At 41.7% G+C, this 15,000-nt stretch overlaps 1 protein-coding gene across 5 annotated transcripts in view; it reads left to right on the forward strand.

Annotated features, from left to right (window-relative positions):
- The window catches only part of LOC123980592 (adhesion G protein-coupled receptor L3-like), a 226,187-nt gene that overhangs the window by 177,978 nt on the left and 33,209 nt on the right, over positions 1 to 15,000 (forward strand). For all 5 annotated transcript variants that reach the window (XM_046065053.1, XM_046065054.1, XM_046065055.1 and 2 more), the window contains 3 exons: positions 1,631 to 1,807; positions 10,135 to 10,344; positions 11,931 to 12,151. In XM_046065053.1, coding sequence (XP_045921009.1) covers positions 1,631 to 1,807; positions 10,135 to 10,344; positions 11,931 to 12,151 — 608 coding nt within the window. The remainder of the gene's footprint in view (positions 1 to 1,630; positions 1,808 to 10,134; positions 10,345 to 11,930; positions 12,152 to 15,000) is intronic.

Consider the following 15,000-nt stretch of genomic DNA (forward strand, 5'->3'; position numbering starts at 1 on the left):
GGGGGGTATCACAGAGCGCAGAGGGATAAAGAGAGTAAAAGGATGATAGCTCATGGATGTCAAAATTAAATGGTGGGAAAATGTCAGGGGGCAATGTCAGTGCAGTTATTGCTGTGACTCACCTGCCTTAAGTGTAATTTCTAATTTGGACCGTAGATTCAGTAATTTTACTGTTGGTCTAATGTTGGGGCACCAGCACTTTCATACCCTTTTCTTGGTCAGATCAAGTCATTTTAATAAAACTGTGCCCATTTGGGAAAGTGTGTTATTTATTTATTTTTTTTCTGCACTTCTTCCACTTATAACACTGGAGTGCGCCAAGAGAGCTGCTGGAATTGTCATTTCAGTAAAATGCAATAAACAGACAGCACTACTGTACACCAAGGGCTGTACAATGAATCATATAATAATCATGAATACAAGTATGGCTCCCGCAATTAATTAAACTTGATTGGATGCAATATTGATGTTTTGCATATAGAGCGCTTACTCTGGTGCATCAAATCAAGAGCTCCCTATTCTCTGGTAAACTGGTAAACCAGTCCGAGGTGTTTTTAAGAGAGCACTCTGATTAACTCTGCTTCTTAAGCGCTGTTGTGGCTGCAGGCAAGAACAATTTATTATTATTTTTATTTGTTGCACTGTACACATCTCTGTGTAGAGCTAGCATTGTCCCCCCCCCGTAAATGGTACTACAAAGAGAAAATCTCACTTATCTCAACTCCTGCTATCGAGCAGGGGTTCCTATTTTTCTGGCCTCCCACAGTTAAGTCCCCCTCTCAACCATGGGGTTTTGGATCACTGGTCTTCTGGGATGATGCTATGTCCTCTAGTTATTGTTGTGCTTCCTTGCCTCGCCATTTAATGGGACCAATTAAAGTCATTAATGGGACAGGGGGTCATCCTTTCTCCTAGCAGTGGAATATTTTACACAGGGTTTGGATGTGTGAAGGGTAAACTCAATCAGCTGCAAATTTACGTTCGCAAAGGATAAATCTTATTAGACTAATTACAACATAGCAAGTGTGTAACTATGGAAAACTATAGCTCCTCATGGTGTTTATAATAAGAAAGCAGATATGTTTAACCCTGGCAGCTGTGAGTCACAAAGGAAAGGACTGTGAGTGTGCTCTCCTTTTGTTTACGGAGCTACAAAAGAAATTGGGCTCAAGAGGGAAAGGCAGTTGATGTATCTGTTTATCAGCAGTTATGTTTTGTGTCATGGATTGCTTTTACCAAGCGAGATAGAAGGGAGGCGTGCTTGTCGTTAAGAGCCGCAGCCTGGCGCAGACAGCAGTGGTACCCATTAAACAGTGGGGCAGTCCATTGTCACGCAGTGAAAGTTAAAGAGAAAGGTCAAAAAACACAGTGGAAAACAAGCATGGGGCTGCTTGATGCTGTATGGCAGTAAAACCACCTGCAATTCATTTAAGAATGGATATGGATTGCAGTGGGGGAAAATGTGTCGGATGAATTGAGGATGTTTATTCTGCAAACAAAGGAAAGTAGAAATTGACGACGCTAATGTGTGATTAACAGGCCCCTGTGTTTTACCTAGCAATGGAAGGGACATTCTCTGTGTTAGTAATTCCACTACTCTACTCATTTATTTGTTTTTGCCATCTAACAGCAATCTGAGGAGAACTTCAACCCCAACTGTTCATTCTGGAGTTACTCCAAGAGAAGCATGACTGGTTACTGGTCGACACAGGACTGCCGCTTGCTAGGCACCAACAGGACGCACACCACATGCTCCTGTACACATCTGACCAATTTTGCAGTCCTCATGGCCCACGTGGACGTCAAGGTAGGCCAGCTCTTTGCCCGTTCTTGCTTTTCAATGGATCTATTTATTAATCCTCACATATGTGCAATTCACCAAATGCAGTTGAGAGGCACAGAGACGCATTGATCCATCATGGTTCACACGGGCAGTCCATTACAAGATGATTTGTTGACAAGAAAAGTAAGGTCCAGACAGTGTCAAGAATTGTAGAAGGCATCCCTTTCACTGCTGTTATGTATCTCCCCTTGATTTATAGTTCAGAGGGTAAAATAGACTGATAACAGTTTTTTGACCTTAACAGCACTTTGTAGACTAATATTTAAAGTGCCATTATACACACCCTATTCATATAGTTTTCAACAATGACCCTGTCAGTGGAAAATGTGTATTGATTGCAGCCATCTTAAACCTCCAGTGTGTGAAGAAGTGTGTGGCGTGTTTTGTGTTCGCAGCTGTTTAACAGCACCAACAATTTGTTCTTTATATTTCACATCCCTGGGCTAAGGACTTGAAATCCTTAACGATTTGTCATTCATATTTCAGAATGGGTAGCTTTGTGATATTAAAGAGATAAGGAGCAACATTTTTCCTCATGTATAGGGGGGGGGATGACAAACTTATTGTCTCATGAAGAATAGCTAACATGTGAACTGTGAAAGTATAATTTACTTAAAAGACAAAGATCCTGATGTGCACGGTTACATTCAGGAACCTTACCATTAGCCCTAGAGACCAGCAGGTTTAATACCTTTCCAGATGAGGACAGTAAATTAGCTTTCCTTTATAGTTTTTTTATTTTTACCTTTATTTAAAATTGTTTAGAGCTGACCCTAATTATGTTTATTAAGTGATTGAATGTTTCAGATTTGGATCCATGCTATTGAACCCCAAATCTAATCTTTTTTTTGCTCTGGGTCATTTCCATCTGCTTCTTTTATTTATCTATGTAAAGATAGAAAGGAGTAATAAAGAAAACAAGTATGTATGCCCATATCACAGGGTTCTCTCAGTGCGCCATTTTGTTTGTAGCCACAGAAACAAACATGATGAGTACAGTAAGTGTGGTGTGGTGTGATGTGCTGGAGAGCAGTTAATTGGGAGGTGCTAAAAAAAGTTGTGCAAAAAAACTGTATAGAAATTGTAATTTAGCTTTGAGATTTGTGTAAAATTGATTATTGTGGGCAGCACTTACAAAGCTGAAAGAAAAATCGAGCAAGTTGGAGAAGGTAGCAGAATTGCTGGTCAGGGAAGAAGTTGCGTCACAGCTCTGACGCTGACAGGGGGCTTAATTATTTCTGCCACAGGAAGTTTGAGGAGCTCACTGCTGACGGAGCAGAGTAGTTTTTTGAATCTAGTATAGCATCTGTCTCTCCAGAGCCTCTCTTCTGAATCAGTGGGACGAAAAAAACACTCTGAGCACCGTCCCAGTTGGCCCTTGTCCATGAAAACACTAGACCTTCCTTCACCCCCCTCTATTCCCTAGTCCCTCTCTATCACTCTCTCTTCTTTCATAGACAGACACAATGCACATACCAAACTGCAAAAACAGCAATGCACACAATCATACTCAAAATTCAGTAGTTTTTTGTTTTTATCCTACAGACACACACAACACTCCTGTCTGGGAAGGTGTGGTGTCCTTCTAGCTAAAGAAAGCCACTGTTTGTCACTCAGCAGCGTGACTTTTGGACCCACTAAGCTCTCTGCAGGGCTGAAGCTGAGTCTGGAATACAGAGGGAGCTGGGAAGAATGGGAGCCTTCACACAGTGAAAGCAAAGCAGCAAAAGAAAAAAGAAAAGGAAGCAGTAAAAGGAGCGCTTTCAGTCAAGCCAGTCCCTAACATTTTGGAAAGCCTGGCTTGCTTGTGGTAGTGCATTCACCGGAGGAAAGTGGACAGTGGTTACACCCCTGTTCTGAGTGATAGCGGGGGGTTTTTTCACCTTCCCTTATTCTTTATCTTTTCCACTTGGATGTTATAAAAGGCAGCTTGTTGGAAGTTGCCACTGAATGGGGAGGCTTTTTGTTTGACAAACTGTCACTTTGTTGTATCTAAGAACACAGTGAATGAGCGAGGGGGAGGGGGGGGGGGGGGAGAAAGGAAGTTCATAAATTGAAGAGACTGTTTTTGTATCCATGGTAACTGAACATAGCACTGTTGATCTCTGCATTGTTATTAAGCATTACCCATTAGGTTATTCTCACCTTGTATATTTCTCAGTCTCATCTTGGGAAAGAAAAAAGGTAGGCAAGCTGTAATTACCATTTTCCTTTGGAGGACAGGGGCTCGCTACAGTATCGCCATCACCTTTCAACTTGTTGTTTTTTTGGCCTACGGATCGTATGCACGCTAGTTGGGAATGATGATAGTGTTATATACAGAGATCTTTATGTTCGGCTTAATAAGCTTTCAGCTGTACCGGGCTTGTGGTGTTAAATTTTTAGCACCGAGTTGTGATTGCATTCAAAATGCCACATACTTCACAGGAAATTAGAAATGACTGAATGTTCCCGCATGTGCACTCGACATCATTTGAAGACGCTGCATTGATTTTCTGCAAATGGGATGTGGTGCACTGACATCAGGAAATAACAATCAATATATATAGAAACAACCCCGACATGTCCTACAGTCTTTAGTTCCGTTACCTACCATAAACTTTAGGATTTACAAGGTCTTACTGACAAAACTTGCACCCTTTTGAGGACAAACATCTGTTATAAAACCAATACATGCGCACTTACTTTTCACAATAAGTGCCTTGTTATCATGCTCAACCTGACATGATTTTGAGTGTGGGGAAAGTAAAAACTTTGCCCACACATACCTATGCGTAAGAAACCCTTGAACTAGAATGTAATTGTGTTTGAGATTATTAGATACACTCAGCAGCGCAGACACTCCAAATGGTGTCTCATCGGGATTAATTATGTTTGAATACAGTTAGTTCCTCAGAATAATTTCTAATTCACATATTGTAGCTGTTTGAACATTGTCGAAAATTTGCGAGCGAGTACCCCAAGATGTTTAGAGCCCTGGCAGCCTCTAATGCGATGCCCTTAACCAAATTACCAAATGTGGAGTCTTTTTCAAGTTGCAGACACAAAAGAACTCATTAATGTCAAATATCTAAACCAAGCCTCCTACTTTTTAGGAGTACACCGATTCATGCAATATCTGTCAGATACAGTGGCTCAGGTAACCCGCCACTTAGACAAACACAAGGGCATCGAGTGCTGTCACTGCTGCCTGTGTCGCCACTCGAGCCCTTTGTTTGCTAATTCGGAGCTATCTAGCGCTGAGCCTTTGACTGATCCTGCAATCTGAGCTGAGAAGCGCCGTTGGCCACATAAACAAATTAAAACTGTACTCACAGACGGCAGCTGCGTGTGAGAGATTATATGTCTCTTTTGTATCTTTTCTGAATGATTGCAAACAGGATTTTTTTGAGCAAGAGATGTGAGAGTGGGTGTACTTGTGACTTTGCTAAGAGCGCTGATGATTCTAACCTCGAGATGTCCTGCCACAGAGCTTTGACGCTTTTACTGCAAAGAAGCTTAAAAGGTATTGGAAATAAATTTATTCCACTCGACACGATATTAAAAGGCAGGATTTTGCTCTCCTAATGGTGGTGTCAAACGTGTACACCTCTTGTGTCACCACCACAAACACTTCAAAGTCAAATAAAGCGTTTGATCTGAAATAAATCAAATAAAGTGACCTCCATAACATTTGATAGTAGTGGTAGTGTCCTGCTGAACAGATTAGCCTCCTTGTTGCGTAAACCTTTCTGGGTCACTTGGTCTTGCTTTGGCAGATGTAGGCGCTCAATAACATTCCAAAAAACACACCATGGATAGCCACTATTTCATCAGGGTCTGCTTAAAACAAATTTTTCAAGATTCCCTAATGGCCCGTGCCCATTCAAGCTCCTGAGGCTCTTTATTGAACCCTTTGCTTTTGAATTGAAGTCCACCATTTGTGAAGATAGCTGGTGGGCATTAAAAAAGCTTTTAAATATGGGCTAAAGCACAAGCCCCGGCTCAAGAAATATAGACCTGCTCTGGTTCCACCTACAGGCCATTATTTACGTAGTAGATGTGTGTGCTAAGATAGGCCCCAGGGAGGCCTTGAGCTACTCATAAGTGGCACTATTCCAGACAGACCAGTAAGTATAAATCAATGGCACACCCCACTGGATGATGGAAAGGGTGGTATTTGGGTAACATTCATCACTGTCCTTATAGAACATCTCCACACTGGCACCATCAGACATTTACTCTGATGAGAAAGGACAGTCAAGGTTAGTTGTGTATTTTATGATGCTACACATAAGCATGGTACAGTACACACAGCAAGACGGTTCAGAATAAATCTATTTATGTGTTTACTGACGGAGAAGATGGAGACCATGTTAACTGCCATAGCAACCGAATGTCGTATTTGGATATTATATCATTGTTATTGGAGCTTAGAACACAGGGTGACATTAGGTGCATGTGCTGAATGTCAGCTCCCACAACACAAGCTGGTATCTGTCTCCCAGCCCTTTTAAATGTGACAAGTTTTCCAGTACCCCTGATTCATACGCCCTCTCCGCAACTGTTCCTCATCCCTGTGCAGATCATAAATCCTTAGTCATACCATAGGTGAACTTGTCACATGACTCCCAGCAGTGGGCCACTACCCCTTAGTGCAACTGTCTGCCCTGCCTGACCGTATTTCATGAGTCAAAGCACGACTCTGGAGGCATATAGGGAGATTTATGCATTTTAATTGGATTGGCTTCATGGCCCCATGCTCAGTGGTTCTTTGAGGTATAAAGGATTGACGCTCTGTTCTCTCCACCACTTCACCCTCTTACGCATTTCAGAGAAGACTGGTTTAGTTTTTGGCTTTAGACACGTGATATTATGGTAATTAAGTGCATATGATGTGTTGTCAGGTTCAGATGGCTTGTCCTAGAAAGACCAGTGTGCTATACAAAAGGCTCGTTGCCACCTCTGCTCCTCCTTGTCAGACTGCTCGAGTACCCAGAAACCTTATTTTGTGCTACGTGTGAACAGATCGGGGGGCAAAGCCAATCTCCTCAGGCATCTGTCTGGAATGAAGAATATGTGTGTTTAAGAAAGGGAAAAATGTAGGAGAGAGAGATTGGGAGACAAATCGAATGTGCACAAATGTGCCTCGCCCCGCTAAATTACATGGATGCTGCATGACTCGGCCGCCCTTGCGACACAGTGAGTGAATTTCAGAGCAAATTACGTCTGCCCACTTTAGAGACCACTACACTGATTCCCATCATGGAGTCTTGTCGGTGTGAGGTTAGGTGCAGAGGCTTTGCAGATCACATCATTTGCCATCCTGTCTGGGCACAGCCCCCTGTAAAAGGAAACTTTTCAGCAGAGCCATTGTGGCTGGTGACGTCTCAGCCATCATCCACCTCCAAGAACAAAGAAATCATTCCACAGTAAATCCATCACCCAGGTGTAGATACACTCCTTCCCCATCTCTCTCTGTTTCTATAGCTTTGTCTTATTTTCTCTCTCTTTCCCTTGCCTTCTCTTTTGTCTCTGACCCGGCCCCCCTCCAGTTGAAGGTGAGATTGTGATGGATAGAGCCTGCAGCCACTGCACAGCTCACTAGCCCAGGAGACCTTAGGGTCCCCTCACAATGTGACACAGCTAGTACCACCCACCGCATCAAAACCTCTGAAATGCAGTGGACTGCAAACAGACTTATGTGTCTCTTTCCTCACACACCTTCAGAGCATGCAAGCACAAACATCGACATCTGTTGCCACCTACTGTGTAGGCACCCCTCTAAAGTAAGGGCGCTGAAATCAGCCTTACTTTCACACAAACTGACACACACACACACACAGACGTCTGCTCTATATAACATCTTGCTATCCCCCACCCCCACCTGTCCAACGTATACACAACGGCTCATCAGGCAGGAAAATCAAAAGAGCGCTCTCCCCAGACTCAAGGAACACTGCGGCTGTTATTGTACCAGAGCCCCTTAATGATCAGCATCTGTTCCCCTCTCTGCTAGCGTTAGCTGAGCTGCCACTAAACAAGCCTTTTGTGTGATACTTCATCCCCCAAGTTTCCTCACTGTAACTTGATGGAGGGAGGAAGACAAAAAATAGAAAGAAAACCCAACCGTGGACGTTGATGGTCCCTCTCCCCCTGCCCCCGCTGAAAATACTGCTGACTGTGGTCAAAATATGATTTAAAGAGATGCTTGTTTGAGAGACATTTTAGACATAGTATGCTTTTGCTGCATTATTTCTCAAAGTAAGCAAATATAGTAGTTTGTCCTTTGTTATAACTCGGAGCAATACATTATTTGCTGCATACACAGCCTTTGATATTAAACAGCCAAACTGTACTCTTAAGTCTGGTAGTTCATGTACAGTGTCAGTGCTTGATGTATACACAGTTAAGAGGAGTTTAGCTTAGATTTCACCTGCGCTGATCTTTAACTGGCTGTCAAATTAACTGTCTGCACTAAAATATCTGTAATGTTCTGCTGTGTTAAAATAATGCCTTTTGATCTTCATTAGCATTCAGTCATCATTGTCAAAACTAAAAAGTTCCACCCAGGTAGTCCTCGAGTCCCAGCAGGGATGACAGTCTGTTGTGCACTCTGAATTCATATATTTGTGTGTATACATATATATATATATATATATATATATATATCAATGCCCAGCAGGCTGAAAACGAGGACTATCCCTTCGGGAAATTAGGAAGCCTCAGAAGCTGGCTAAAATGTTTTGATGCAGTAATTATGTTTAGTTAATAAATCAAGATGTCACCCTATGACGCCTATCCCCATGTTTTACATACAGGAGACTCATTTACAGTGCAGTGGTTTCCGACCTTTCTCATCACATCTACCCCCACAGCCGTGTTAGATGAACTCAAGTACCCCTTCATTGTCACCACCTGCCATGTTCCAATTGTGTTCATTTGAATAAATTTTAAACTTGATATTATTTATCTTTTTACTATATAGAAGTGGGTGTTACAGTTGTTTTAATACAACTGTCATTGTTTGCATTTGTACTTCTAGCACTAGGAGCAGTAGAATCTGGACGTTTGAGTCATTTACTCATTATTTTCACCTATTTCAACCATTTATCCATTACTTTTCAACCATTTATCCACTACTTATCAACAATTTATGCATTACTTTCAGCTAACTGTTTCAACTGCTCTGCTCACATGCTAGCTAGTTTTCACGCACGCTTGGTCATGTGGTGCTAAAGTATTACAGCAGACTAGATATATGTGGATGTATATTTTTCTAATCAAATTGTATCTCTCTATTTTGTCACATTAACTGAGCTACTCCTCAATCTTTCCATGAACCCCATGGGGTAAAAGAACCCCTTGTTGGGAACCACTGATGAAGCAGCAAAGGCACAGGACCTTCATAAATGGGCACAGAACTTATTGACAAGATGCCACCTTTTGAACTAAGCTCCAATTCTAACGGGCACCAATTTTTACCCATGGCAGGCTCTTGACAGGATGTTTGTTCTAATGTGTTTGTTTTAATGTGTTTAGGGCCACAGAAGTCAGTCATTCTGCACCTTCTGCTGTTTTAGAGTGTGTTGCCTTTTCGCGCTTCTGTCCAAGTATCCCTATCTGCACTTGGCTTTTATGGACTGATGTAAATTCTCTTTCATGGCTGTGGTGGAATCACTGTTGATTCTTATCTCTCCCATAAAGCTCCAAATTTATTGTCGGCAAAAGGCTTTTTAGTGCCCAAAACTGTCTGTGGTCGCAAATTACTATTTGAAAAGAGAAAATTATCTAAAAGCAACAGCGAAAGTTATTGACCATGTTGCGGTTTGATTGTGTTCCTGTTGTGTTGGCCTTAGACACCTGTGGCCTCTTTGACTGCTCACTTTGTTCCACTTTGTTGCCTGACCAAAATGAAACAATAGGGGGGCATTTTAGATTGATTCACACTGACTAATTCATGATTCATATCTGCCACCTGTGGCTTGCTGTGTAGTGGTTTATTGGAGGGTTGAGTGAATGCACTTTACCCCCATCCCCTAAAAAACAAAAAAATAAATACTGAAAATAAAACCTTTAGTGTTGCTGTTAGGATAGAATTTATTTATTTATTTTGCCATTTATTGTTTATTATTTTGTTTCATTTTTTCTTTAGAAATGAATTCCTGTACATGACCTACATACTTTGATTTATATAGCGCCTTTCACAAACCCAAGGATCCATACATTATATTTTCCATGCTGTCTTTTCAAATACCAAAATGTGGTTCTGGGTACAATAATAAGAAAATTCTTTCTTCCATCACTTACAGAACACAGACCCTGTTCACGACATGCTTCTTGATGTCATTACTTGGGTTGGCATCCTCCTGTCGCTGGTCTGCCTGCTCATCAGCCTCTTCACCTTCTGCTTCTTCCGCGGCCTCCAGAGTGATCGCAACACCATCCATAAGAACCTCTGCATCTGCCTGTTCATTGCAGAGTCCCTGTTCCTGGTGGGGATCAATCGAGGGGACCAGCCGGTAAGACTGCAGCTGGTGGATACTGTAGTGATGTTAAAAGTACAAAAATTTGAAAACATTGATGTGATACCTTTTTAATGTTTTTAATTCATGTAAACACTCAGGTAGCAGCATTTTGACTGTTAAGTGTCCCCCTCCCCTACCTGCTGATGCTGTTTTCCAATTTGTAAACACTTATTATTAATCTGGATTAAGCTGTTCAATACACTAAATCGTCTTCTAGTGTAATAACTGTAGTTTGGGTGGCATTGCTTTCCTGTAAGAGCTCAGCTGTGGCAGCAAGTGGAGGCATGCTGTCACCGCACAGTCATCTTCAAGTGTGTGTTCAACACTCATACTGCAGACAAATGTGGAGTCATTACATGTATACAGGATGGCGGAGGACTTTATTCCACCTACAGCTTCTCGCAATCATGCCATTTTCGCTTACTAATGAGGCAGAGTACACAGTTAGTTGCTTTGCTCTTCTAGGGAAAGATTATCTGAGCACGTTATGAAATGATCTCAGTCTATAACTTGGGTTCAGAGGCTAGAATATATCTTATTGCAATTTGTCTTCATAAGAATTGTAGTTATTTATTTATTGTCATTGTTTATATCAAATTATCCCACACATATCTACATTTCACAACTGTGTTATAAGTGCAGGTGAATTATGATTAATAGAAATTCACAGAGAAAGAAAATATATACCCCTACTTTTCAGCCCCAGTGCTATCAAAATGTTTTTATGTTTTGCTCTTGCAATATTTCCATAACTATAAGAACCAAATCTCAAAACACCATAGTTTATCCACAAAAGCTACTTCCCTGTGAATTTAAAGATAATGCTTTGGCCCACACCTTTCCCTTCCATAACATTTTATGCGTGTGATTCACTGCCCGGCTCTAAGATCACTCTCCTGAACTGCAATTAATGTCCGCTCAACCTTTTAGTTATTTAATTGAAACCATTTCAGTGACAAAATAAGCTAGTTATGTTCAACTGTGCTAATAATTACATCAATCCATGTATCTTATTATTGTTAGAAATTGGGTGGGCACATGCACGCATGCAAATGACAGTGTGCTTTATACTGGTCTCGCCTGTATGTACTGCTTATCAGCTCAGAAAAGTGTGTAACTACATTATGTGCTTACACCTGGTCTTGGTATAAAATGCAGTGAGCCCCAAATGGCTCTTGGGACTGTTGACTTCACTTCTTCGTATCTCTCTTTCCTCCATGCTGCCAGCTTCAGCAAACAAGACCACATGGGCTCAGTAGCTGCAGCATTCTTCTGCCAGTCACTACAGGCAAACATCCAATCACTCCAGCCAAACAAAGCTTAGCAATACTAATTGCATGAAGATGCAAACATGCATAGGTCAGAAAATGCTTCTCCCTTATAGTCACTTGGATGACACACTTGTCATTACATGCCCTGTATCGAGACATTTAATCCCTCAGGAAATCAGCTAAAACCCCAAATGTGATTTTATTGAAATGTGTTTTCTACTGTGAGTACTCACACCTCCCTTCTTGTTTTCCTCCCTGTTTATCTCTCTCATTTTTGTTTGTGTCCACCACTATGTAAACCCTTCCCAGATTGCTTGTGCTGTCTTCGCTGCCCTGCTCCACTTCTTCTTCCTGGCAGCGTTCACGTGGATGTTCCTGGAGGGCGTGCAGCTCTACATCATGTTGGTGGAGGTGTTTGAGAGCGAGCACTCGCGCCGGCGCTACTTCTACCTGGTGGGCTACGGAGTTCCGGCGCTAATTGTGGCCGTTTCTGCTGCAGTGGACTACCGCAGTTATGGCACCGACCGAGTGTGAGTACACGTGGAGCTAGCTTGTGAGCACAATATGCTGGCTTTCCTTTTTGCATGAAATACTCAAAAGATAACATGAGGGTACCCTCTTCGAGACAGTCGGTTTTACAACATAATTGAACCCATGTACGACTGAAGAGTACATAGACTAGCTTCCTAACCAATAGATCCTTTCAGGGGTCAGAATTCACACCAAGATCCATTTACTAGTCCTAAAGAGTACTACCCAGCCTGTGAAAACAATTGTCTTCAATTCACAGTTTTCAGTCATGTGACATGCAAAACAATAGACCAGCATAGCGGCTTACACCGCGACTCCCCCGTAAAGCAGTTAAATTTTATTTGGATCACCTCTCAACTCATGAAAAAGAAAGAACACAAACTGCAAGTGTTGGGTACTTCCGGTCCATATAATGTTACAGCATCCACTGCCGCATTTCTACCGTTAAAAACCGTCAGGTCCCTACCGCCGCTCGACTGCGGTAATGTTTACATTTACCTTGTGGGGAATCCCTCACCTAACACAGCTCAGGCTGGTCTCCTCATCGATTAGTGCATCCGAAAGCAAAACAACCATCCAGCATTTTTTGTGAAAGTAAACAATGATTTGCAATTTTCACCAGTGAGAAGCCTTAGTGTACATAGGTTTACATAGACTATTGTTGCCATGCAATCGACCTATATTCAACCTGTTTACATTACACATGACATCACAAAGCATTTTAAAGGTGATTTAGGTTTTTCCCCATACAAATTCATGGGGAGCAATTTGGGGTTGAGTGACTCTCTCAAGGACACTTGAGCAACATGTGGACAGGAGGACCCAGGGATCGAAACACTAACCCAACACTTCTACCATTTCTGCCTGTTATTGTTTCTAAAATTAACAATAATACAACAGTTACATTTGCCAGATATGTTTAAGTTGACATGGATACCATAGAAAGGAACTTATTGTTGATATTTCACCTCATGACAAGGAAATAATACTTCCCCAGCTTTAGAAAACAATGTAGAAGCTGTGGATTTACCCCACCTTTTTGAGTGCATCTACAGCCACAGAAACCCTGCTTACAACTTGACAACTGTGTTTATTTGAGGGGCTTTAACAATCTCTGCAGATGACACTCCAATAGCTATTGCTTATCATCAACTTTTAATGAAGCAGAACGGTTAATCAAGCTGCGTGCATTTCCCCACTGCTGAATTGACATTGTTTTGACAGTGAAAAATGCTAACTTCAGGAGATAGTATTGCTGGATGAATGTCAGCCTATTGTGGTTAATGTCTGCAGCATTTTAGGATGCACGAATTACAGCAGAGGGATGGAGAGATTCAGAGGAAGGGAGGAGGGAGAGTGAGAATGGAGATGAAGAGTGAAAGAAAGAGAAAGAGACAGCAGATTAACAAAAAGATGGGAAGCGACAGAGACTGCCTTTTTGTATTTCCTACAGAAGCCACATAAAATATAATTTCCCAACCCTTTCCTCTGAAATACAAAGTGGTCTATAAAGCAGTGTAATGCCAAGCGGAGAACTGCCCTCCATTCCTCTCTGTTAATCTCAAACCCATCTGAAAATAATGAAGACCATCAGCAGTTTGCTTCCGAGATGTTTATCATATATGGCGCACACATAACACAACTGGTAGACAGTGCATTTGTAGATTGGCAGAGCCATAGTTCATGGTGATGGATGAGGTGAGAGCTGCCACCGCCTGAGCCTTGGCATCATGTGAATAATTAAAGTCTGCCACCGGTGGAACAATTATACGCAGCCATTGAAGGATGAGGGAAGGGACAAGACGTGACACGTGGTGAATAGCAGAACGTGAAGGAGGGCACGTATTCTGCCGCAAATTGATTTGGGGGCCATAGCAGCGTTATCATGGGTGGTCTCAGTTTGGGCAGAAATATCCAATCAGTTGCAGTGGAAAGTGACCCAGGTTTAGTAGATTGCTGAATCTATGTCTCTGTGACTTTTAATGATGGAGCACATTAAAAAGGCTGCAGCACCCTGAAGGTTGGCAAACTTGTGAAGTCTCAGATCAAATAGGAATCTCTAATTCCAGGCAAGTAAAGTAGGATTTCCATTCAGTTACTCTCAGTGATTACTCTAATTGTGCCCTTGAGAAAAGGGACTTTACTCAAGTCCAGAGAAGGTGCTTTGTGGTCAAGCAAAACAAGGATGTGATCCTGTGTAATGTCTCCGGTTTAATGAAAGTAATACATCAAACCACCTGTAAACTCAGAAGATAGTGTTGAACCTTTCTGTTTCATTAATCTAGTTGCTGTTACAGTAGTCCAGTCTGTTCCACTGAGCATGCAGAATAATGATGGTTATTGTCAAAGGTCCCCTGATATGTTTACATTCAGTGTCTCACCAAAACTGTATTCTTGACGCTTAACAAACATGTTGAATGTATTTCTCTCTTTTTTTTTAATAAAACACTAGCATGGACATTACTTTGCGGGGAATATATTGAAACCTGGTCAATTTCGACATTATCAAGACACTCTCATGGGAACTGCAAAGCAGGAGGCATGTGACAGGCTACAGACTACTTGCTTGCTACAGCTAGCAAGCAAATTTGCTAAGATGTTTAGTGCCTGGTTGACCACTATTGGCTGACTTAGCAGTTGTGGGTTTGACTAGGATGTGTGTCAGTTGAAATTGATTACTAAAAATAACATATGCATATGTCTTTTTACTACATTAGCATTGAGCTGAGCCTTAATGTGTATCTTTACCCACACATTAACACAATCATCATTTTAAAATGTTTGCATTGTTACTTACCAAACAAAAACAGCATAGTTTTCTCAAGAGCAGTTGTGTTATGCACTTCTT

This window comes from Micropterus dolomieu, linkage group LG12, assembly GCF_021292245.1.
Source record: "Micropterus dolomieu isolate WLL.071019.BEF.003 ecotype Adirondacks linkage group LG12, ASM2129224v1, whole genome shotgun sequence".
Lineage (NCBI taxonomy): Eukaryota > Metazoa > Chordata > Actinopteri > Centrarchiformes > Centrarchidae > Micropterus > Micropterus dolomieu.